We start from the raw sequence: 26,415 nt of genomic DNA, 5'->3' as shown, positions 1-26,415 counted from the left end.
AAATACTCAAAACTTGACTGTCCAAGGCCCTGAAAAAACTGATCTCGCTTTGAATTTAGCTCTGCTTTGAGGAGGGAGTTGGAGTAGATTATGTCCAGAGGTCTGTTCCAACATTAGTTATTGTATGATTCTATGAGAATGTGCCTTTGTTATATTAAGAGGAGACAAACTTGCCCTGTCTCTTCAGTTTGCTTTTGGCTGAATAGGTGAATAAATAAAGGAGTCTTTTCTGCATCTGAACAAGCTATGTAGGTAGATCGTTGAATGAGACTTAGAATCTGGATACTTCTCTTTATCTAAGCCCAAGAGTGAGGGACTTTCTGTGATCAGCTCTTATACAGTCCTGTCGGACATCTGGTTAGTGGTAATTCTAGGGCAAGTGGATGTTAAAACAACTTGGAGCAAGCCTCTCACAGCCTAGTTTTAGTCTACTTGCCAGAGGTAGAAAATAAACAGAAATTATGAATGAGGGGATCTTGGCTCATTAGGATTTTGAGGTCTCTCTTCCTAAGCTTAATTTTACTAACTAGAAGATTTGACTTACCTGCGAGTTAGAAGAACGAGAGAAGAGAAAGGGGAAAGGCCTGGGAGCGTGCTGGAAATAATCTGAATTCCTCTCAGTTCAGCCAGGAGAGTGCAGAGGAGCTTAAAGGCAGATATAATATTCTTTCTCTATTACATGTCCCATGCTGTTGGTTTTGATGTGCTTTCCATGTGAGATGGTATCCATGTGGTGCAGCTGAGTTGGTATCTGCTGTAAGCAGAGCATGTGTAGTTTCCAAAATGGAAGTCTTCATGCATACACAGCAACTGTACATGCCTTGTATTTCATACCCTGAAGGCAAAAATAGGGAAGGATTATTGTTCTCGAGTACTTCCTGATGGCAGTAGGGTAGCTCCTAAGTTTGGTAAGTGATTCTGTAACGTATGTGTTTGAGCCTTCTTTTCAATTTACACAAATTCAGTAGTGGAGCTTCTGAAGGTGGAGCTACTAACTTCTTAGGAAACTTAATTTCTGAATCTGGAGTGGAGTATTCAGTCTCTGTGTGTTTTGGTGTAAAAAACCAAATTTCACAGTATGTAATAAGGAAGGACTTGTAAGTTGTGTGTAGTAGCAAGGATAACGTGGATGAAAGTGCTGCTTGAAAAAACAGATACTTCTGTTAATAAAAATACTTATTTTTACACATCAAGATAGGTAACTGGCTTTTTTGTTTGCTAGTAGTAAAGTGGTGGTATTACCAAGCTATTTTTATATGGGGGTTCTTGATGGAGACAGTAGTTCATGTGCTGTGGTGTTTATTGCTGCTTTTACATGTATTAAGTGTTCATGTTTTCTGGTTTTCTGTTTCCCCTTCCTCCCCCAGGAGATGAGGGAGAGACTAAATCAAGGGCTGTTCCAATGGAGGAGGAGGAAGATGATGATGATGACGATCCTGAGAATAGGTATGATACCATCTGTAAGGACTTAAAAAAGATTATAACACACCCTAGGCGTGGGCGCAAACCGGCGCAACGGAAGAGCAAGCAGGTTGTAAAAACCACGACTGCCTGCCTTGTAAAGACTCGCTCACGGGCTTCCCGCAAGTTTGAACAAGGGGCCAGAAAACAGAGGCCAAAATCCAGAAATGCAAAGAAAGTATTTAGAAGTGTTAGCTAACACACCTTGCATAGGGTGTGTTATAAATGCACTGCAGCACTGTCCATTTTATGTTCCCATTGAAAGTGTGAGGTTTGTGACAAGCATTTCATTCAGGCAGGTAAAAACCTACTTCTGATAAATGTGAATTTCAGCTAGTTTTATGAATAGGAGGTAAAATTTGCATCTGTGCAATATGCAGTGCTAAAATATTTTTAGATTGAATTTGGTTATTACTGTTACATAATTTGTTTTTTTTAATTGAAATACCTTTTCTCAGTAAAGAGAAAACACAAATGTGGAGAAAACAGTATTAGATATTCTCAGCTGTTAATTAAACTGAGTTTTAATCCACTAAACAATACCTGAAGTGACTAATGTGATAGCTAAGGCCCTGATTCTACAAGCACTGTGCATAGGCTCAACTGGTATCAAAGAGACTAATTATACATAGAAATTTTAAGTCTTTGCATAGGTATTTTCAGAATTGTGGCTTATATGTATTGCTTCAATTTCAAGTTCAATAAAAATGAATCTGTGTAAGACAGAGTTAGTTAAGACATGTCATGTTTCACCAGTACCACTGTAGTTACCAAAATTAGCCTGGCTAGAAAATGTAAAAGCTTCATTTCCTAATGAGTGAGTGCACAACATGAAGTATTGCTCAATTACGAGCCACAGTAATGGCTTTCTTTTTGGAACTCCACTTTCTTTTTGGAAGTTATTGTAGTTAGACTAAAGAGTTGTTCAACAAATTTTTATACAGTATTTCAGAAACTGATTTTTTTTTTTTTTTGCCATATAGCATGTATGGGACCAGCTTCATAGCTTTGCACAGTTGCTGATGGAGTCTTTTTCTGCTTCTGAGCCTTACTAGTTTAGAATATGGTATCTTTGTTTCACAGAGTTGTATGTTTTGATCTGTGGCTGAAGTAAATTTTAAAAACACTGTTTTATATCCTTTAGTTTGGCATCAAAATGTTGCTGCTGATGTAGTTCTTGCTTGTTTTCAGTCATCAAATTTAATCAAAAATTCAACTTTTAAAGAGCGATGCTCTTTAGGGACTTGACAGCACAGGGTCATAAGCAGAACATGTAAACATTGGTAATACAAGATTTATTAAAATGATGGTTTAATTTTAGTCCTGTTTTGATTTTTTTCTTTTTTCCCTTTTTTGTTTGTTTCTTAAGTGTTTCTGGTTGATACCTAAGCCAATACACTTTTGTCAAAGGTCAGCATTTACCATACGAATGTTACTGACAGATCTTAATTATTAGTTTAAGAGCTACATTGGGAAATGAGTTAACCCAATTGATAACAGACAAATCAGTACTGTGGATTTGGGGTTTAAAAATCAGTTTCTGTACTTTGTTTTTAAGCTGAATCTTTGCTGAAGTTTTTATTTAGGGACTATTTTGAATATATATTTATGAGATGGGGAGATACTTTGTCAATAAACAGTTTTGTCAACCTTCAGACATGTGAACTGGTAACTGCAGTCTAATTTTACATTCATCACGTGTTGTACTTGGCACCAAAATCAGATATATAAAATGTAAAAAGATGGAACAAATTTCGAGACGTTAAAAGCTTGTTCTTCTGTTTACTCAACACAAAGTGTTTAAATAGTTTACCTACTATTCAGATAAGTTGCCTATTTTCTTCCAGGCCAAAGAGGGTACGTAGTACCTACCGGGTATTTATAGTGTGGGAACTCTCGTGTTTGCAAGTCTCTAGTTTAGATGTTCTGTTGTTTGCATACCTTTGGATGTGCATGACATGAATATTAATAGTCTTGAAATCATCTTTGCCAAAATGCAATATCCAAGTGGGTCATAATATGACATACAGTGCTGTATGCTTTCATCTTATGTTGTGTAATTATCTATTATTGGTCCTTCTGATCTTTTAAATGGTACTGTTTAATATGTTTGCAGTAGTTTTGTTTATTAAGAAGTTAATAGTGTATTTAATGCAGAATGCCTTTAAGTATTTGATGGTTGCAATAAATTTTTGTAAAACATTTTTCTTGTCCAAGCATTTAATTTAATACAACTCTTGACAGCTTGAAAATCGGACTGTTTGAACAAAGACAGTACAGTATTTAGAACAAGGTGTTTGGCAGTTTTCACTTTCTTTTTTTAAACGTGACCTTTCATCCAAATATTCAACTCTTAAAATAGATTTTAAATGGTTCTAAGTTTTTAGTAATATACCAAAGGCCCATTTAATTCAGTAGTGCTCTAGCTGAAAGAATGGTGGCTTTTATTAGCCACATAAAAACGTCCTCCGCCCCACCCCAAAGGCTTGTTTTGGGCAACCTTATTTCTACATATAATTAGTAGGTACTTATGAACACTACGTGTGAGTTGATACAATCTAATTGGTAATAATATGTCACGATAATTATATTTAAGCAATATTTAAAATTATGACTTTTTAAGAAGAAAAACTATTTTTACAGCGGTGGCATTGTCTCACCAAGATTTCTGACAATCTGTAAATGAGTCCATCGTATTGGCACTCTAAAATTCATGAACAAGAATGGTGCAAATTATCCTGTGGACTTAACTCCACATCATGAGAGGCTGCACCTACTATTCCATTTTTGCTGAAATGTCTGAAGGCTAAAGTAGTCCTGTTCTGTGACTAAGCGACCCCCACATAACTTCCAGTTTGCCTGTCTCTTTTAAAAAATGTTTTCTTTTAGTGTAAGTTAGAAAATACATCGTAACCAAGTCATTATTTATAAATGTGTATTGTTGGTGTCATGCTTACAGAGGTGAAATATATTTAAATCCTGATTTAGATAAAATTATATATACTCTTATTTTATTCTAGAGTTGGTTTTATGTGTCCTGGTTGAGATTACAGCCCCATTCTATAAGGCACTGTACAAATACGTGTTGGGAAAATGTCCTTTCTACAAATCTCATGATGTGTTTAGATAAGATGGAGAGGGGCTAGGCTACATGACATGTTCAAGGTCACAGCAGATCAGTGGCAGAAATAAATGAAATGCAGGGATTTTTTTTTTTTTTTTCTTAATACTACCTGAAGTCCTGTGCTGGAGGTCATATAGCTCTCTGTGCTTCTTAATTAAATTTGTTTATAGTGTTCAACTATTACATCTGGTTGGCCAAGAATATCTCTTTTATGTCCTTGACCCGAGTAAATACTACGATATCTTTTGATTTTCATGGGTTTCTCTGGAAGAATGCAAGCGGGGGAGTTTTTGCACTATCATAGCTTGTTTTTCTTGGTACTTGCAGTTTGATGTTAATGCAAATATTAAAATGTTAAAGCTAGCATATGAAGTTTCTTAGCTTAGAAACCTGGTCACTTTAAATGGGTTTATATCTTCAAATAGAAATGTGATATATTATCCTGAGCCACATATAATTCAATTTAAAACCAGTTTCAGGAGTCCAGTACTCAATTTATTCTAACTCATACGAGCCAATTGTTACATCGGTCATTTGTCAGATGCATTTACAAGGCTTAATCTGTTTGGTTCTAATATTGCTTACACTTTTAATTCCTATCAGAGATGTAGTTACATTAAAAATAGGAATCTTTTAAATTCTGAACATCTCAACAATGTCTTACATTTTTAGCCTAACATCATACCAGTAGAACGCATCGAAGAGAATGTAGCTTTCTTCACTAAACAAAGTTCCATCTCAGTTTGATTCAAAGTGGTTGAATCGCTATCCTAGCTAAAAAAATACATCTAATTTTTTCTATCTCAGAATATAAAACCACTAACTTACTAATCAATATTCTTATAAATAATTAACTAGAAACTAATAAGTTTACCCAGCCTGGTTGGTGGTTAATGGTGATGATTAGTAGGAAAATAACAGCATCTGCTGTTCATGTATAGTAGATGTTGTGCGTGGTATGTTTAGGTGAATGATATACTTGTGTCTTCTTTTTTTCTCTTTGAAAAAATATTTCAGAAAATAATAAATAAAAATGTGTGTTGTCTTTTGTTAAGAACCAAAGTCAACCTTTGTTTAAGAATATATAAATAATTTTTTAAAGGTGACTTGTATGAAAGGTAAGTATTGTTATCCACATACAAGTTGTGTTAACTTTGCTAATGCAATTGAGGACAATCCAAAATAAGTCAAAGGCAGTATTACTAGGCAGTACTTTTCAGGATTTAATTTTACAATTTTGCAGTTCTTTTTAGTGTTTCTACTTTTTTTTTTCCCCTCTTCCAAAGCAAAATGTTGCTGATGATATTGTTATTCTTTTTAAAACAAGAAAAATTGCCAAACTGCTGCTCTCTGCATTTTCTGGAGTAGGATTCAAGGTTAATAATTTACATTAAAAGCTTTTAAAAAGAAGCCAGCTGTGATATTCCAAGCAGCTTAATTTTGAAGAAAAAGTTCTTCAGACCATTAAGAGATGGAAGAAATATAGTCTTAATTTCTTATATAAGGAGCTATTTATTCCTGTTGCTATTATGGATGATGTGGTGGGTTTTAAAAACACCCCAACAACAAACAAACAACGACAACAAAACCTAAGTCCCTTTTCCAAATCCTCTGGAAGGGCCTAATGCAAAAAACCTTTGGAAGAGGTTGTTAGTTATCTGTGGACTTTAGGAAGTTTTCCTTGGGTTCACACTGTGATCTGTTGATGTATGTGGAATTGAAGTAATGCATTTTAAAGTTTTAATCGGCTATTTCTTCACAAGCCATCACTCAGAAGAGGGGGGCGTGGTTTGGATGCTCATGGATAGTCTGTGACTCACTGAGCTATCTTAAATGTTTATTAAACCATTTTACTTCCATCTTTTAATAATAACTGAATATACATTAGTGTTAGAATCTTTTTGGAAAATATCCTGCCACTCAAAAACCAGAAAATACTGTATGAAGTGTTAGGAAAGATACCTTGGGAAAATTCCCTTTGAAAAGTTCCTTTGTTTTAGGGATACGTTACATGCTGAAAAATGAAATGCGGATTCTTTAAAACCTATTTTATAATACTACATAAAAGTAACAACTTAATTTTCTATTGTATAAGAAGCTGTACTTAAGAGATTGCTGGTTTTTGTCTTTGCCATTTCCAAGTGAAGCCTAGATTGTGGCTGAGTTGCATGGGTTTTGAACTATTGTGTTGACTGGTATAAAAGCTGTCCTGTTCGGAACTATGCACATACAGTATACATTAATTCTCCTGAAAGGCAAGACAGACCAGATTTGACCTAGGGGAAAAAAAAAAAATCTTCATTTAAAATTGACGACCAAGGAATGAGAACAATAATATTTCTGATATTTATTTGAGGAAGGCCTGGTTTCATTCTTTCAGGATTTTTCCCCCCCTGGAAGTACGAGTTCTCAGATAAGTCCACTGTTTTCCTGTGCTTGTGACATACTTTGTATTTTGCCTTGGATAGATTCATATAAGATTTGGGGTTTTTTAATGTTGCAAGAGCATGTAAAGAAATCATTTTTCCATAGTAACTTCTTGTACGTTAGCTGAAAACATTCTTGTGCTGAAATGAAACTCTGAGAAGCTGAGCGAACAGTTTGTGGAACGGGAAGTAAGATCCTCATTTTGCTTTGAAGTTGAGGTCCCATAATGTTTGATAAAGCACTTTTTTTGTGTGTGTGGTTTTTTTGTGTGTATATTTTTTTGCTATAGTTGTTCTAAGGCAAGTGCTTGTAGTTAGATGAGGGATTCAGTGTGTTTTTTTTTTTTTTTTCCCGAGGCACTTAATATCGGTTCATGTTGAGACATCATGAGTTGCTTCAATTACTACAGTATTTCTTTGCAGTAGGGTGGGCCCGGGCAATTAGAATGGTAACACAGTTGAAGGCAAGCTATGTAGAGGTAGGGTAATAAAGTCTTTTTTTTTTTTTTTTTTTTTAACCTGCGAGTTAATGCATATTGCAATAACCTTTTCCTTGCTTAAAACATGTGTTCAGTGATACGCTGGTTTTGAAACTATTGCTGTTCACATATACACCAGTCAAGTAGATTCAGTGCCTCAGGAAATTAATCTCATTGATTTAAATCAAGTAAGCATGATAACCATTTTTGGGGGGAATGATTTGAGGATTAGGATTTGGTCTGCAGCATCTTCACGTTCTTGTTACAGTTAGAATTCATATAGGTGCCTATCCCAGAACTGACGAGTTCATCCAAATAGACCATGAACAAAATGAAATGTTTAAGTTTGTACATTTTATAGCTATCTCCAGTCTTGCTGTAAAGCATGAAACTCCTTTTTAAGAAGCATTATACAGATTTGCTTTCTAAAAGCAAGTTAACAGGTTACATTTAACATGAGATTTTTGCTGATATATCCTGTCTTACCACAGTGACTTTTCATCATGTGTCTTTTTTTTGTTCAGCTTTCAGACTTTTTTTTTTTTTTTTAAGTTCTGAATGGTATAGGATTACACTTAAGCGTTCATAGATTTTCTTGAACAATGGAATAAATAGTTTTTTCTGTTTTACTTCAAAGAATTGCCAAGAAAATGCTTTTAGAAGAAATCAAAGCCAATCTTTCCTCTGATGAGGATGCATCTTCAGATGATGAATCGGATGAAGGAAAAAAGAAAACTGGAAAGCAAAATGAAAACACAGGAGATGATGGTGAGCACCAAAAAACATCTGGGAAAAGGTGGTGCTGTAGCACTTGTCATAATTTCAAAGGTCACTTGGGAAAATTATAATTATTAAAGTTTCTTCAGTTTTCAACAAAAAAATGTCATTGATGTTGATAGGTAGTTGCCAAATAGAGGCCAATGTACATGATCATGAGGATTACCATCACTTTTACTCTTCTGTAAGTGTATTTTTTTGTTAATAGTCTGATTTTTGTAACCAATTCAGAAGTCCTAGGGATGTGTGAGGAATAGTCTATACAGAACGTAAGACATGCAGATGCGCAGGAGAGATTTGACTAACATATACAGTCATTGGAACAGACATTCCAAGTGTTCAGGCAGCGTAGAATACTTAAAATTTGAGGGAGCAGCAGTATGCTGTTGCCCATAATTCCTGGAAAAGCAGAGAATATAGCCGAAATGAATTCAGATTTTAATAAGAAAAAAATGACCAGTGTGCATGTTGTACTGACTTTTATCTCTGACAGAAGAGAATGAAAAGGAAGATAATTCTGAATCGGATTCAGAGGAAGAAGAATCAAAGAAGCCTAGGTACAGACACAGACTGCTGAGGCACAAGCTGACAGTGAGTGATGGAGAATCTGGTGAAGAAAAAAAGGTGAAACCAAAAGACAAAAAAGAAGGGAAGCGCAGAAATAGAAGGAAAGGTAGATAATCCAAACATTTTTTGTCACAAAGAGTACTTGCTTCTATAAAATAAGTCCAAAGCATGTCAGAATGGAGATCTGAAATTTAAAATCTCTGTATAAACTTCCTTGTGGATTAAATCTAGAATTCTCTTATCTGTATTTGATAAATAGTTTTATTTAAAATGTTGAATACAAGTGCAGCTCTCTCCGCTTACTGTATCCTCTGAATTGGATTAATCTTGTTGAGTCTTAGAATATTAATCTTAAATAAGAGGCAAGCCAGGTACATCTAATTTGCGAAAATCAACCTTGTCCTTTACGTAATTTCTCTCTTCAACTTGAACTGGTAGTAGGCCCTTGTGCATCACAAATTTCTCCATCCTGGATTTTAAATGTTGCAAGTTTTAGCTGAACACCAGATGGCACTGTGAAATGATGCAAGAACAAAGAATCTGTCGGCCCCTTGCATTTAATCATTTTGAGCAGAGGAGGGGGACGACAGCAAAGAGAAATGCTTGCTACCATGTTGGTCAGCGTAGACGTTGATAGTGTTTCATGGGCAGCAGAAGTAAGGGTGCACGGTACTTTCCTGTCCTTAGTGTTGCGCTGACGCTAGCCATCTTTTGCGGTGTTCCACAGACTAAAAGATGCAATGCGATTCGTTTATTGTTTTCCTTCATGAAAACTCTCATTTTTATCTGAATGTATCTTCATGCTTTTCCCCCCTTATGGAATTGTAACTCTGCCAACAACATTTCTTGCAAGAAGAGTAATTGTAAATTACAGTGGCAGTGTGCAAATAAGATGCAGGCAGACTAATTCTAAGGATTCGTTAGTGTAAGTCTTTTCAGTTCACTAGTCTCAAGTAGAACAATATACTTTATTTCAGCTTGCTTCTTTTTTTTAGCCCTAAGTTATTAATATTACATTTCCCCATGTATGTAAAACAATCCTTGTTTTAAGCCTTGTTATTCATAAAACAGTTAAGCTTTCCACTGTGTTCAAGGTCAAACTGAAATTCTAATGGTGCTAAATGGCACGCTGGTTTTAATTACCCATAAATGCCAGTGACAGCTCCTAAAAGTAGTTATGGAAGTACTACCTAATGCTGCTAGTTTAGGTGTATTTTTAATTGTCTTTTGAGTCAGTTTTAAGCTTGCGTTACCTGAAGAAACTTCAAGCCATAAATACAGTAAAATAATTGCATACGTTGTTAGTAAATAAGGGTGGTTTGCATGAATTGTGAAGTATGATTATAAAATTACATCCAAAACGTTTGAAACAAAAGCTTCTGTTTAACTAAAAATAATCTTTTGTTTTCTCAAGTTCTGTACTGTTCCCCATTGTGTTCTCTCCTCCTCACCCGCTGTCTTCGAAATGTGACGCTTTCTAATATAATGCTGTCTGTCGTTTGCTTGTAAACTATACTTAGATGCATTCATGCCTAAAGACCTCAAGTCTTGTTGGCATAATATGCCATCTATCAGGACTCAGCTAGTGCTTACATATTAAGCTTTTCTACTCTGTACCCCTTAGATACCTGTTGCTTCTTATTAGTATGTTTAATGGGTCCCATACTGTCTGAAATGAACTTTTACAGTGCTTGTTGATCTTAAACAGTTTTTTGTATAATTAGAAGATATGTACTGTTGCTAACTTTGCAATAATATTCAACATGAAATCATACTTTACTTTTAAAGTGAGCAGCGATGATTCAAATGACTCGGAGTTTCATGAGTCTGCAGTCAGTGAAGAAGTCAGTGAGTCTGAAGATGACCAACGTCCAAGAACGAGGTATAAATAAAAATTAACTATGCTTATCCTGTGTTTTGGGTTTTGGTATTTAATAGTGCAGTTTAGGCAGTGAGATGGTGAAAGTTAAAGACTTTGGATCAGTCCTTAAAACCTTTGATTATACTTGTCTATAATTCCATACCTGCTGATTAACTTCGCAGCAAATGCAAGAATTTTCATTTGTACCAAAGTATGTGGTACAAATTTGATGGGCCAGTACGAAAAAAAGATTAACCAAAAAAATGAGCACTTTATGCCAAATATGTCAACGTCAAAATTGAAGAATAGTGGATCGCGGTAGAAAACTCACACTTAACTATTCTGAGATTCTTCAGGGTCATTTGGAATAGACTGTTGCTATGTGTGTGCAGTGAGTTGAGGGGGAGGAACGAATTTGGAAGTAAACCCCTGATTGCACAAAAAGGCATATATATTCTATTAATTAGCAATGTAGTTCATGTACTTTTTTATCATTGGTTTTCAGTGAGGCAATGAATTATTATTGTTAATCAGTAATACTGCCTTTTTTTTTTTTATATAGATCTGCCAAGAAAGCTGAGGCAGAAGAAAACCAGCGCAGTTACAAACAGAAAAAGAAACGAAGGCGTATAAAGGTTCAAGAGGATTCTTCGAGTGAAAACAACAATAAGGTACTGTTTTGAATTAATAAATGGGAAAAGGAGTTCCTGTCTCTTCTGCCAGCTGCTTAGGGACTTGGGTATCTCCAACAGCTCTGTACCAAGTACAGTAAAAAATTACAACTTTTCTCAATGTCAGTACAGTGCTAAAATTTGTCAAATGGCGTCATTATGGAGAAAAAACATTGCATTTAACTACAACCATTTCCTGTCTAGATATTGATAAAAAAAGCATGATATATTTTAAGTAAACGGAATTTTTAAACTAAATGTAGAAGATGACACAAATAGTAGTTTAAGACTCTCCTACGATTAGGTTTTCTTTTCCTTTGTGGAGTAGGTGATAGCTGATCTGGTCTAGCACCACTAGAGCAGAAAAACAGTTCTTTATTAATAGTCATTAGTTACTATCAAATGATAACAGTACCTTCAGTACTGCCTTAGCACAGTTGGGCTTAATCTTTAACATCTCAGAATACATTATAGTTAAGGTGGCACTTCTGTCATGCTGGCTAAGTTGTTTTTAAAAAAGTACCTTTTTTCTTACGAGCTGTGTATATAAAAATTTTTGGGAGCTTGTCTAAAAATCAAGGATTTGATGGTCTGTGCCGTAATTTTCTTGCTAATACTTAATTTATTTTATTTGTAATAGAGTAATTCTGAGGATGAGGACAATGATGATTCAAAATCTCCTGGAAAAGGCAGGAAGAAAATAAGGAAAATTATTAAAGATGATAAGCTTAGAACAGAAACACAAAATGCGCTTAAAGAAGAAGAAGAAAGAAGAAAACGTATAGCAGAAAGAGAACGGGAGAGAGAGAAATTGAGAGAGGTATGTTCTGTTTTGTTTGCAAAATGCTAGGAAGTTGACTTGATGATGATGTTTAAGACAACATATTTCTACCTCAATTTAATTTGATAAGTAATTTTAAAAGTACTTATATGTAGCCTTGTACGCCACAAGTTTTATCTGTAGTTTCCTGCAGGTTAACATTGGTAAGTTTTATTTAAGGCTACTGAGATCTTTAGAAAGCTGTTTCAATTGCCTACTGCTTTACTTCCCCTGGGGAAAAGCACTCTCCCAAAGTAAGCTGTGATGCATAGTAAAGAATTTGAGATTTCTCTTTGCTAAATAAATTATGACTTCCATTTTGCTAAAGGTAGTTTCTGTCAAATGCTTGGTACCACTCACGTGTGAAGTATTCCTGTGATGCCCTGTTTCTGCTTATAGGTGATAGAGATAGAAGATGCTTCACCTCTGAAATGTCCCATTACAACTAAGCTGGTTTTAGATGAAGATGAAGAAACCAAAGAACCATTAGTGCAGGTTCACAGGAATATAGTTACCAGACTGAAACCACACCAAGTAGATGGTAAGGAAAGAAAGTTTTAATTTTTTTTTTTTTTCCCCCTCCACTGGCACAGCACCTTATGCAACCTGAATTGGAATAATGAGAAAAACTCCTTGGCAGGCAAATGCTAGAACGTCAGGTTTAACGTTGTATTTTTGGAACATCTGAACAAAAGTAAATGAGATCAGCAATACATGGTTCTGTTTTAGAAGCAAAGAACCTAAGAAATGTAAAGTTGGAAGGGTCCTCAGGATTGTCTCATTCTCCACACTGAGGCAGAATCACATATATGTTTACCCATTCTTTTGAGGAATTAGTATATTCACTTTTTACAGTTTTCAGTGAAGATTTAAAAATCTTGCAGTATTTTCCTGGGTTTCTCAACAGAATTTTTTTTTTTTTCTGATACCTGACATGACTGCACATCAAGGCAACTTCTTTCCGTATTCTGTTTCCAGTGAAGAAGGAGAAAAGGAGAATAACCAGTCACAATTTTCTTCACAGCTCATTCTGTTATTTTAAATTTTCCTCGAAGTTCATAATCTACAACCTTTCCATTTTAGTAAGAAACTTCTGGACTTGCTTCAGCTCTTAAAGGGAGGTGGCCTGAACCAGACACACCAGTCACATGAAGCCTCATCTGTGCTAGTACAGCACAGTAGAATGCAACTCCCCAATAAATATATTGCAAAGAACAAAAAAATCCCCCAGCAGACCCTCATGATGTTAATGTGTTTTGTTATGTAGCATATATTTCCTCTCCTTTTTCAGCTGTCACAGTTCTTGATTTTTTTTTTTTCTTTTTTAAGCATAGAACTTCACATCTGATCTGTCTTGGCAGAATTTCTTGTAGTTGGTTTCAGATAATTTTGCTAATTTACCAATATCATTTTAGTCTTTTCATGAGGTCCTTGCCACTTTTCGTTCTGTGTCCTCTTTTCTCCCAGTCCCCAAGATGACAGTCGTCTGCAGTCTGCACCGTAGTATTTTCTAACCCAGTTGCCACTTCTTCAGTGAAAACTGTGAACACAATGATGTTTAAGACAAAGATCACCCTGCATACAACCCATTGGACAGAAATTAATCAATAATTATCCTGAGCACTGCTTTTCTAAGAGTTATCATCATCTTACAGTGATCACACCTATCTCTTATCAGGTGAACTTTAATAAAATGAATGTGTAATTTTCAATAATTTTCTTCAGGTGTGCAGTTCATGTGGGATTGCTGTTGTGAGTCTGTAAAAAAAACAAAGACATCTCCTGGTTCTGGATGCATTCTTGCTCACTGTATGGGTCTGGGGAAAACATTACAGGTAAGAAACAAAAGTCCTCTTGTTTTCTGGTCTGTAGCTTGCTCTCAAAAGCTGATCCAGCAAAAGGCAACTCTGATGACTTTCAGAACATAGTAAAACTTAACTGTTTCCTGGGCAGTGACTTGATGAGGGTTGCTGGAGGAAAACATTTTGTAAAGAGGTCTTGAGAAAGAAGTTGGCTTTGTAGTACACAGCTGTGAAAGTTCTGATACATGCTTGTGCTTTCTCCACTTTTAAAATATCTAAAATGAAATTAGGTAATCATTGATATTCATATGAAAAGGTCATATTTAATTGTAAGTGATGTGTAGCTCCCTTGCAACTCAGAACAAGAAAATACAGCTAGTAGGAGACATGCTTCTGGAACCTGTGTTTCTAAGACAGTTTATTAATCTTCAGCAGGTTGTGTTTTTTACGGTCTTCTTCGTTCATGTGTTGCTCCTTAAATTGTTTATTTTCCTCAGTGGTTTTTTGATTTATTTGTTTCACTGGTAAAGTAGAGGTTTATCAGGGTTTGTTTGTTTTTTGGTTTTGTTTTGGTTTGGGTTTTTTTATGCCAGACTTTTAGTGTCTAAAGTCAGATGCTTTGTGTTTTAGTATAAACAATGTTTTGCTACAATTTAGACTCTTCTGGGTTGAGGGACAGGGGGCATTTGTTTTCTATTCCAGTAATTGTCCATATGTACATTCATGTTTTTGGGTCATTCTGCATCACAAACAGTTAAGACGAGAAACTTTCATTGCCTTGGCAGTTAACTATAGGGCATACTTTCAACCCCTTTTTCACTTCTTTCTTTCTTTGGCTTTACAATTCTTTGCTTCCTGAGCCCTTCAGGTTCAAACCTTCATTGTCACTTCAGCGCATGGTCCTTCTCCTTTACACTCCTGAAGACTGCTTTGTAAAAATCTTAAAAACAGAATATTGTAGCATTTCTTAAAAAAGTTTTCCATGTGTCTTGGTCTGGTAGAAGTGGCTCTTCTGCCATGTTAAAAGTTGCACAGTGAACAACTTATCATTTCTGTTAGTCTTCAAAATCTGAAGCTCAGTCCCCATCTTAAAATGTTTCTTCTGAAACTGATCACCCAAGCAGTTGCTGTAAAACAGTGCTCATTGCTCTTTTTCTTGGGCCTCGTATAATCATTGCAGGCCTCAGGAGAAGCTTATGCCCTTGACCTTCAAAAGAGGTAAAAGATCAAAAAGTTTTCTTGAATTCCCTGCATCTCGGTATTCATGCTGGTGCCTTTTCAGGGTAGTCAGGAGTGTTGAATTTCTTTTGTGTTTGCTTGTTTCCAAGTATTTATCTGTCCATGCAAAATTTTGGTTTTGCATTTAACCAGATGTAGCATCACCACAAATAGTACGAGCAAAGAACTGGGGCGAGTTGCCTGTCTTGCTGCTCTGCTGCCCGGTCTGTTCCTGAGAATTTCTTTAGCAGAAGTCATTTGATGCATTTCACAGAATCCCTGTGACTCTGGGAAAGAGAAAGGGAAATTTTTGAGAACTCTGAGGAGGAAGAAGAAAGGAGGGTAACAACCTTATCTGTGCTTGAAAAGGCCCTCAGGAAAGCAAGGCCACTTTGGTTTCCCTGTTGTTAGCCTTCATTGATGTTCTGTGGAAACAGAATTTCCCCAGAAATGGGGAACCATTTCTGGAGGAGGGAGATATTCCCGTATCTTTATCAGGACAACTGGCTACTGAAATGAATTACTGTGAATCTTTTTGATCTCTGGCTCGAACTGAATCATTAGAAATCTAACTTACAGCTTCTGCAGACTTTGGAATTGATTAGAACCGATTTCAAGTCGGGATCAATCGGGGCCTTCCTGTGCCAGGAGTGGTTCTTGGCTATAAAGTCACTTGACAGGAGATCTGCCTAGTGCTCTGGGGAGTTTGTGACCAGCAAGTCTAGATCATGTTAGCAGCCAGCACTTGCACAACACTTCATTCTAAATTCTTTCTTCTCACACTCCAAATAGGGATGCACTTTACGCATTCCCTGGAGCACAGTCTCTTTAGCATGGTGATGATGGTTCTCAAAGAGGTTATTTTCTTCCTACAGTGAGGATGGGATCCTCAAAGCGTCTGTGAGGAAATGCCATTTCACCATCCTCTTCCATCTTGGTCAGTTGTGGTAGAAGCTTCCCCATTGGATTGGGAAGCCCTATCACCTGACCTGAAGGCTCAAGATCTGTTCATTCGTAGAGAGGTCAGTATATCAATGTACTGGAATTCCAAGCTGTATGAAAGATGTCGCAACGTTTTTGTGCCGTAGCTAGATTCATAGTCAGCAAGTGACAACAGCCAGCTTTATGACTTTGTTAGTCACTTAGCAAACAAAATGCTGTCAGATCCTGTTGACAAGCAGTTAGTCTTTGACACCTGTATCTTTGGAATGAGGTGTCTCAGGAGTTTTTACTCTCTGTAGGGCTCACATCTGCCTTGCTAGTTGGGGTTTGACATAGTCCGCACACCTGGATGCTGCTAGAGAGCAGACTTGGCTTGGCTTGAAGTCTGTCTTTATTATTTTTAGAGACCTGAAATGTGCTCAGAGAGAAAATCTTCAGAGAGAATCTAGCAGGAGATACCTGTTACTCTTTGCTAGCGGTAGCTATGCTGTACTGGGTCAGATGGCTTCCTTATTCTTGTGTCTTCCCTCTAAACCATTGCAACCCAGGATTCTTCAAAAAGTGAAGTTACGTGAGAAATACGTAATCCTGCTCTCCTGACCTAATTCAGACAAATTTTATTTAGGACTTTCTGATCCTGAGAATCTTCTTTCTTGACCTGCAAATTGCAGGATCTAGTCATGGAGCGCATAGGCTGGCATAACAGTTCGGATTCTTTGGATCCCTTAGATTCCTCTGCAAAGAACAGGCTCAAGGGTATTAAGAGCAGCTTGGGGTTTGTGATTTTCTGATTTTGGGAGTTTTCGTGGGGTTGTGGGGTTTTTTTTGAGTAACACAGAGCTGTAGATGATCAGAGGGGCTGTGGGCATTCACTGTAGACCGTTTAGGTAAAACAAGCTGCAGTCTTGGTTGGTGGTTGTGCACAGCATGTGGACAGCATGTTTTTAAGAACTCCAGCTGCAGTGTATGTAGCTTTGCTTTGTTTATGGAAGTTGGGGTGACAGACACAGTATTTTGACAATCTGCAGTCCTATAGAAGAGGACTTTCATACATACTTTGAAAATCACCTTTGAAGAGTCTATTTTTACATGCTTAATTCTAGCTTAGGTGTTATGTTTCTTCAGGAGTTAATTACACTTTTTACTGGAGATTTGCAGTGTTTTGCAGAACTGTTGTGCTTTAATGTAGCAATGCAGTCTAGCTGACTTTGTACACTTACACTTTATACGCTATATAGTTTGATGAAATATTTCACAGCAGAAGGTATTTTTGTATGTGATCCAGATGCGTTCATGACATTTGTTTGACTATAACTTCTTGATAATCAAAGAAAGCCACAGTTGCAAGTGTGTATCAAGTATTTTTCTGGCCAGTGTTTGTAGCTTAGGTAGTTGGCTTTTTCCTTATGTGGTCATTTGCCAGTCCTTCTACTGTACTTTCTAATGCCATTTGTTGTTTAGCTCTTGAAAGAGGTAAATCAGCGATAAGTTTTAGCAGAGTTTGCAAACTGCCGAGGAGAATGTCAGTAAAGGATCAGAGAAATAAGGCAATTAGGGACTTGTTGGCTGTCCAGGATGTAGGACTTTTGTGATCAGTCTTCGTGGGTAGTTTTTGCATCTGAACATGAGATGCTTTGGTCTTGATCGCTAAACCACTGGTAATTCCTTTTATATTCATGCATCTAAAAGCAGTTTGTTGCCCAGTGTTCCAGGCATAGTCATGCAGTTTGAAATTGCTTTGAACAGTGTTATCAAATCAGAATTGCCAGATAGCAAGATTTGATTTGGAAAGAACTTTCCGGATGTTGTACAGTTATGTGGATTAGGGTGCAGCCTTCACCATTAGAAGTCTGGTGTGAGAGCTGGAGCTGCCATGGGATCACCGACTCTTCTGCTCCTGGGTTTTTACAGGTTACCTCGAGTCCTATCTTTATTTGTCTGCTCAAAAATAGGCAGTCCAGCAGAAACACTTGAGTGACATCAAAAGATTTAAGTTTTTTTCCCAGGCCTCAAGGAGGTGTTGTCATCTGCAGCATACAGCCAGTCTGGCTACAAGGGGAATACTGGGAAAGCGTTTCAATAACCTGCTTCAGAGCTCTTTTGAGAGAATTTGCCAGTATGTTGAAAAAATGTGGAAAACTTTGATTTGAGACTGAAGTTTACTTTCGAGAAACTTGATACATTTACGAAGTCCAGAGAGGTGAACTTATTTAATCTTTGGGGCGAGTATTGGGAGATAGCTGAACGACTTCATAAATAAGGAACCCTCCCATTACATTTCACCAATCATTTTCATAAACTAAAAATTTCTGTGAGGTCATTTTTAAGCTATCTGATGCAATTCAAAACTGTGTATCTCAGTATGTGAAAGCTGTATGCAGCCAGGTAACGCAGAGTGGTAAGTGTATGACTTCAGAATACATGTGTCCTAAATTTTAAGCAGCGAGTTGTTTAACAAACAGAAAAAGAATGTTTGAACAACACTGTTGTTGGTAAGTTCTATGTGTGATTATATATTTGTGTGTTTCTTCCCTAGTGTTTAATTCTCAGTGTTTTATTTGGCATTTTGTCTGTTTTTTCCTCTTGCAGGTAGTAAGTTTTCTTCACACAGTCTTGCTGTGTGACAAGCTGGATTTTCGGACAGCTCTAGTAGTGTGTCCGCTGAACACTGCCTTGAACTGGTTGAATGAGTTTGAAAAATGGCAAGAAGGTTTAGAAGATGACGAAAAACTAGAGGTATAAGGCTTAAAAAGAGTTCTTAAAAATGAAATAACTGAACGGTTTACGTAATTGGGAAGCTCCACCACTCAAAATATAGGCTAAGGAATGCACTTTATGTGAAAAATCTGCTTGCATTAATAAGCCTTAGGTATCTAAAAGTTACACCAGTACTTCAGTATTCTGAGAGATATTCAAGCATGTTTTTCCCCCTTTGAAAGGTCTGTGAACTAGCAACTGTGAAACGTCCTCAAGAGAGAAGCTATATGCTCCAGCGTTGGCAAGATGAAGGAGGTGTGATGATAATAGGCTATGAGATGTATCGTAATCTTGCACAAGGCAGGAATGTGAAGAGTAGAAAACTTAAAGAAATATTTAATAAAGCTTTAGTTGATCCAGGTAAGTGAAAATTAATACAAGTATGTGTTATATATATTGTACTTTCTGGATTACGTATATGAGCTAAGTAATCTTGCAAATGGAAATCTGTTGGGCAAATAATTTTAGACAATAATGTTAGCAAGATTTGTCAGATTTTCTTCGTTGGCTATTGCTGAATTACAGAAATGGTTGTTCAGAAACTACCCCATCTGCTTTTATAAAGAGACTTCTGTAACAGCCTTTTCTATTAGATCAAATACAGAAATGACCACAGGAATGTATACTGGAAACTTTTCCTAATAGGTATCTTTTTTGCTAGCGTTGCTTTCTTTGCAAGGTAATTTGAAGTGACTGTTGGGAACCTAAGGTTATTTTAATCTGCTAATTTGTTACAACCACGAGCTGCTTCATCCTTGATAGAAATCTACCGTTAAGGAAGCAACTACACATGAAAAATAGTTGAGGATGTACCTTACAAGTGTGAACAAACAAGTGTTAATTAAGTGCTAATGAATTGATTGCAGGTAAAGCACTTAATTCATTTTTTCAGTCTAAGAAACAGATGTCTGGTTTAAAGTTCAGCTGAACTGAGCAAACTTATGTAAGCACTTGAAAATATTCCAAGTTGATAGAACCAATCAATCAGGTGGTCACCAAAAAGAACTAAACATTTTAGGATTAGCAAGTTTCACCAGAATAGCAAAATTTTCCTACAGATTCTGAACTGGCAACTGATGTCTGAAAACAACTTACGGTTATGCAGCATGCAGTGTACCTTAAAAACTGTTATTAAAAGGCACTTTTGCCGTAACTTTGCTATTTCTCTTTAAATTGAGAATGCTGATACGGTAGGTAGGGTATATGGTTTCTTTGATTCTGGAGCTAGGTTTTCTTGGGTTTTAATTATCTGGCTGGACTTTAGGTTTCTTGACAGTGTGGTTGATTTTCTTTTTTCTTTTTTTCCCCTTTCTGATTGATGAAGTACAGCATTGGTCTGGTTTATAGTTGAACTTGGTGAGCTTGATTTTGTGAAGTTTCAAATAATAGTAGGGCTGTGAATTTTGTTGTAACAGACAAAGGGATTCTCCTAATGGGAAAAGTAACTTGGTGATTATTGGCATTGGCCAATTGGAATTGGCATCTCCAGCTCTACAGAACGCCTGTTTGAGCAGCTAAAACGTCAATTAATTTTCTGCCAGTTTGACTCACTAAATCACATAATTACAGTGGAGTCAGGGAAGCTTCAGTACAGTAGCTGATGAACTATTTTTGTGATCATGTTGAATCCACACGCATTATTTAAGCAATGAATAAAATGCACTTCTTGCCAGGGGGTTTTCTGACTCCTCCTAGTAATGCTGCAGTTACTGAAAACAAACAAACAAACAAAAGCGGGGGGGAAACCCTGTGCTGTCAGTCTTATTCTGTATGTGATTTGCTCAGGATATTGCAGTTGTTGAGAATGGTGCCAGGAAAGTCAAAGCTAGAGAAGAAAAGGTGTGAACTGCTGTCTTGAAGTAGCGGTGACGGGACAGTAGCCTGACAGGACAGGAGCTTTGTATTCAGTGGGTCATGTTCTGGTGCAATGATGAAACAAAATGTTATACACTCTTACAGTGATTGATTTTTGTGGGTTTTTTTCCTTGCAGAAAGTGTGAGGGAGGCTAAACATAGGGGTTGTTGACATGTCTCTTTACAGTAATATTGTCCCTTCCTTCATGGATTTGTATTTATGTAACTTCAAAAATATTGGACTGTGGCGTGAGGTGGCATGTTGGGCATGCAGTTTTATGGAGGAGACATGGTGACTTGTGTAACCTTCCCTGTCCCATCTCTTCTGAATCTCTTGGGTTTTACATCCTGCTTACAGGTGTGGTTCTGTTCTACTTCCAGACCTCTTTAGACAGCTTAGGACAACATCGTAGAGCAGTGTTTGCAATTAGGTTATTGACTTTCGTAGATTTAGTCAAGGTCAAAAACTGTAGCACATTGAGTCTTGTAGGTTTTGAATAATTTCATATGAACATGGAACCCCTTGTTTTATTCTGTTCTTGGACTAATTGGTCGGTAGGATGGAATCAGACTGTTAGGAAAACTAACCTTGAAATAACTCCGTAATTATTTTTAGGTTGCTTCATATCTTCTCTATTTTAACTAGTTACAAAAAACCAGAAGTGTTCATCTGTTGTTATCCATCAGTTTTTGGAGACATTTGGATTGGCTAAATGGGTGAGAGGTATCTTGTAACGACCATTATTTGTTTCTTGCTATCTTTGTGAATCGCGGCGTTGGCCATATGGCAGGCTGCCAGTAAAAGAGTTACGACGCTATGTGGTGGCTTACTGCTGTGACTGTAAACAGGAAAACCTTTGCCTCTGGGAGCATTTTTCATTTAAAAAGTTGCAAATGTGGTATTTGAGCGATAATTTAATGATATCTGTCTGGTTAAAATGAATACTGCTAGGGTAGACATATTCTATAGTAGAAGCTTGTATTGCACGGTGTGCTACAGAAGAGGGGACCAGAGAGGGAAGGTTTAGCCAAAGTTTATGGTGGAGAAGTGATTTCATTAATTAACTAGCTCTGCTATGTGAAATAATAGCGGGATTATATACCCATGCAGAGCAACAAATGGTTTCCCATAATGCTTTGTGCAACTGATGAAATGCCGTTTGGTTTATTGATAGCTGTCGTGCTTTGCTTGCAGCATTTCAATAACTTCGTGATTTCTCACTTATTGCTACTAATAAACATTCCATTACTGTTTGACTTGGAAACTGCTCTTTGATTGGCAGTTGTATGAAGCAGACTTAAGTTCTTGTAGACTTCAGAGGAAAAGGAGAACTGTGTGTATATCTATATATCTATCATGGAGTATGTTTCATGTATATCAATATAGTAACGTGCAAGTACTGCAAGAAGGATAAGAAGATGAAGACTGTGATCATTGAGGAAAGACTGAAGGAGTAAGGCTTTTTAGCCTAGAAAAAAGATGACTAAACTGACAAATTTCCTACCATGTAAGAGCTGGTTACTGAAAGGACCATTATCAGTTGTTTTTTACATCAGTTGGAGAAAGGAAAGAGCAGAATTTATTCTGATTTGCAGCAAAGATCATTTAAATCAGGTATTACTGCATAGCGTTTTAGCAAAAGAGAGAGGTCATGGAGTTTCCTACTTCTGTCAGGGAGGATATGTCCCTTTCTCATGACTCTTATTCAGATGAAGAAAATGGACTAAATGATCCCTTAAGGTCCCTTTAAGTTTTACATTCCTTTATAATATTTTGAGAAATGTTCTGTCCATAATGAATTGCATTCATGTTTTCTAAGAACAAGGGAAAAACCCACAGACTTATGAAAATCCCTGCCACTGAATCGTAGCCAAGATGTTAGTTCAAGATACCAAGGCTGCACGCCTGCCAAACAAACCACAAATAATTTTACTAAGATAGTTTTTTCATATTTTTACTATCATTTCACTTGCTCTAAACAATAGTTTGTGGGGTGGGTTTGTTAGTTTTGGTTTTGGTTTTGTTTTAACTAACCGCTTCATGTTAATGAATCGCAGTCTTTGCTGAAACTGATTTCTGGGGTATTTGCACAATTTTGATTGCTATCTATCATTAAGACTTCATTATCCTTCTTCTCTAATGTACTTTGATTCTGGTTGTAAACATAATGTATTAGACCAAATCTGTTTCTGAGAATGATACATTGATGTGCAAGCCCTCACATCTGGTGGGGAGATGTTGCAAAGCCTTGCAAATGCTTCAGTTCTAGAAAGTGGCTCCAAACCATCTCAGTAGTACTGTACACCGCATGCGCAGCTTGCTTGCAAGATACTTACTCTTCAGGAAATACCAGCATGAGGACTAGAGAAAGCATCTGTTGCTATTAAGAGATGTTTGCCTAAAATTAAAGGAAGGCTTTGTGTGTAGCCACTCAGTATTTGCATGCTGTCAGAACTGGGGAAGGTACAAAAGTCATGAAGGAAATGGGGAGATGTTTCTGTGAGGTGTGAACATTCAGAAATAAGTAGGGTTGGACAAGTTGAAGTGTGTTCGGAATTCATATGTGGATTTTCATAATTGTCCTCTAGACTTGGTTAGACAGACATATTTTTTCTGCTTGGAAAAAATATATTCTCGATTCCTTTTCTGTTAGCATGTAAGATTCGGATCACTTTTTGACACTTAAAATGGCATGATTAAGATGACTGGCACTGCAATTAAATCGTGCAAGTGGTCAAAGGTGTAATTGATTCTCTGTTGTTGATCACTGTCCTAGAGTTAACTTTCTTCTTTACAAGGCAGTTTAAAGTTAGTCGGAGGAAAACTGTTCTTAGAAAGTTATAAAAGGTTAGATTATCCATGCTGATAAATACTCCTTGCCACCTCAAATACCAGCCTTTTTAGAGCTGAATAGATGAGCCCAGCTGATGGCTTTGTGTAGCGTTTTTCAAAGGTGCATAAACTCAACTTCAGCTGACTTTGTGCTTGATGGTACTGGAATTGAGGTCACGTTTAGATCTGGTAAAACATTCATTCTAAGTTACTAGCAGGATCCTAGAAGATCTTTTACTACTACTTTGAAGGAAAGAGATTCCAGAATTTGCCCCAAATATGAAAACCATTAGGGTGTGTAAGTCTGTTCTGCCAAGTTTGGTATTATTTATCTTAAACCCCAAATTGTAACCCCTAATAATACTATTAAGAGTTGCTTTGTATACCATGGAAATGTATCGTGGTGTGGTTTTGACATTCCTGATGCAACTAGCCTGAAATAGCAGTCTAGAATCCTTGTTTTTTATCTTCTGGAAGAAAGCTGAGGACATTTCTGTGGTGACTTTCAGCTGGAAGGTGGCAATTCACTTGTCTGTAATTCAAATCAGATTTGATTGTGTCTTGTCTTAGATAAGACTTTTGATTGCACAGTTTACCCCTATTGATACTGACATGTTGCTTTAATGAAAAATTACTGGTTACCTGATTTTTGGTTTTCTTTAAAATTGACTGGGCACCAGTAGATGGCAGCCTAAGCTGGAGTTAAGAAACAGTTTTATGAAGTTTTTTTTGTCAGGGTGAATGGAAATGTAGACATGCACACAGTACCTGCATGGACAGATAATTTTTATAGGAATATATTGCAAAGCTGTATTTAATCCTTCCCGTGAAGACTTTACAAGCAATAGCCTGCAGTTTACCAGAATGGCTACTGGGAATGCTTGTGCAGAGGCTGAGTGAGAACCTTAACGGTGCTAAAAAAACCCACCACAGAACACGCGCACACACACACACAAAAGTTTAAAAAAAAACAAAACCCAAACTTAATAACATTAGTAGAACAAATTTTGGATTCTTTAGGCTGTCAGCTTCTTTGTGGTTATAAAAGATGGAAGAGATTCAATGTTATTTCTTTCTAGGCCCCGATTTTGTCGTTTGTGATGAAGGGCACATACTAAAAAACGAAGCATCTGCTGTTTCAAAGGCAATGAATTCTATTCGATCGAGGAGAAGAATAATTCTTACAGGAACACCACTGCAAAATAATCTTATAGAATGTGAGTAGTTCTCTGGTTTAAGAACTGTTTATTTCCTTGAATATACTTTTGCCTTTCAGCAATATATAGATAGATTTAGTTTGATTAGAAGAAAAGAATTTGATACGGTGAAGCTGTTTGCCAGGTTTCTATAGCTAAAAAAACCCTAACAAGCTGGTTTTGCGTTTTGCATTTTAAAACATTGTCTCAAGATGTGGCTCCATGATGGTTTAAGCCAAATTAAAATGAAGCTGTTGGGAATCTGGCCGCTGCTCCATCCTTTCCCTTGGCGTGGCCTTACAGACATCTGACTCCTCAGGGAGCCTGTATGAGGAGTATCAAAACATGAACAATGCAGAAGTGAATAGCTTTCCGACGGTTTAGTTCCTTGATCTGGCCAACCAAAGGATCAGATGAGTCTCAGCATGTCAAATGGGGAAGGGACAGAATGTTCAGAGGGGAAACGGGTGGACCAGGTTGTGCAGCAGCATCAATTTAAATGGTTTTAAACCATTGGAGAGCAGTGTTCCTCGTGAACGTACTAAACAGTGATTTATGTTACTGTCTTGGGGATTTCATTCTAAACTAGCTTGTAACATTTGCTCCTGTTTGTTAATGTGCTGTAAAGTTTTTTCCTATTGATTAACATGCTTTTGAATCTATTTAAAAAACAAGTATGAATTTGTTATATGATTGCTTTGGTGTACAGCAGTTTTCAAACTTTGCGTAACAAACACGATGAGGTAGTTTTAAATCTGACATTAAATTTAGAAGTTGCCTCTGTGCCTGGACTATGTGTCAATTTAAGATGCCCTTTCTGGAAAACATAGGGGTGGTTTGGGTTTTTTTGCTCAACAGAAAGTTCTTAGTTTTAGATATGACACATTTATTTTCTGTTAGGATTAATCCCAGTACTGTACTTTCCATTTTGAACAACTAAAGTCTGATCTTTTTGTCCTAGATCACTGCATGGTTAACTTTATTAAGGAGAATTTGCTCGGTTCAATTAAGGAATTCCGGAATCGATTTATAAATCCAATTCAGAACGGTCAGTGTGCAGACTCTACTCTGGTAGATGTCAGAGTAATGAAGAAGCGTGCCCATATTCTCTATGAGATGTTAGCTGGATGTGTTCAGGTAAGAACAGTTTTACTATAACTGATTACTTGAATTAGCTGCAGGGAGGGGGAGGAGTTATTTCATCTCATTCTGATGAGCACTCAAAGGCCTGTACACTTGCTATTTGAGAGCTCCATTGAATCCAGCTATTACTTTTGACTTAAATCTTTTCACTGATTGCTAGACCTCTGCATTATTTATTGTGACCAGAAAAACTTTTTAAAAAATTTCATAGCTTTTATCCAAATGTCAGTGTATCCTAAGCTGGACAGGTACGTACATTAGAGAATACAGCTGTTTTCCTGCTAGGAGACTAGAAAATTATATAGCAGAGTAGGAGATCAGTTCCTTTGAAATACTCTCTTTTAATTCCATATACACATTTAAAGAATACACATTTAAAAACTCGACTGCCTTAAGAACTGCACAGAAAGTTGGTGATGCATAGTTTGTCACTTGGCTCTGAATTCCTGTTTTTTCTGATTTGTGAGAATCAGAACAATGGGGA

The 26,415-nt window shown here is 36.8% G+C and overlaps 1 protein-coding gene across 8 annotated transcripts in view; it reads left to right on the top strand.

The window, feature by feature from the left end:
* Positions 1-26,415, top strand: part of ATRX (ATRX chromatin remodeler) — an 89,422-nt gene that overhangs the window by 34,593 nt on the left and 28,414 nt on the right. For 7 of the 8 annotated variants that reach the window (XM_075720749.1, XM_075720746.1, XM_075720747.1 and 4 more), the window contains 12 exons: positions 1,368-1,446; positions 8,128-8,258; positions 8,761-8,940; positions 10,623-10,716; positions 11,258-11,366; positions 12,007-12,186; positions 12,586-12,727; positions 13,912-14,021; positions 18,738-18,884; positions 19,088-19,265; positions 24,672-24,809; positions 25,750-25,925. In XM_075720749.1, coding sequence (XP_075576864.1) covers positions 1,368-1,446; positions 8,128-8,258; positions 8,761-8,940; positions 10,623-10,716; positions 11,258-11,366; positions 12,007-12,186; positions 12,586-12,727; positions 13,912-14,021; positions 18,738-18,884; positions 19,088-19,265; positions 24,672-24,809; positions 25,750-25,925 — 1,664 coding nt within the window. The remainder of the gene's footprint in view (positions 1-1,367; positions 1,447-8,127; positions 8,259-8,760; positions 8,941-10,622; positions 10,717-11,257; positions 11,367-12,006; positions 12,187-12,585; positions 12,728-13,911; positions 14,022-18,737; positions 18,885-19,087; positions 19,266-24,671; positions 24,810-25,749; positions 25,926-26,415) is intronic. The other variant, XM_075720745.1, reaches the window with a different exon arrangement.

The sequence above is a fragment of the Pelecanus crispus genome, chromosome 13, assembly GCF_030463565.1.
Source record: "Pelecanus crispus isolate bPelCri1 chromosome 13, bPelCri1.pri, whole genome shotgun sequence".
Taxonomy (NCBI): domain Eukaryota; kingdom Metazoa; phylum Chordata; class Aves; order Pelecaniformes; family Pelecanidae; genus Pelecanus; species Pelecanus crispus.
Note: the sequence above shows the minus strand (reverse complement) of the source record. Positions and strands in the feature narration are given on the sequence as shown.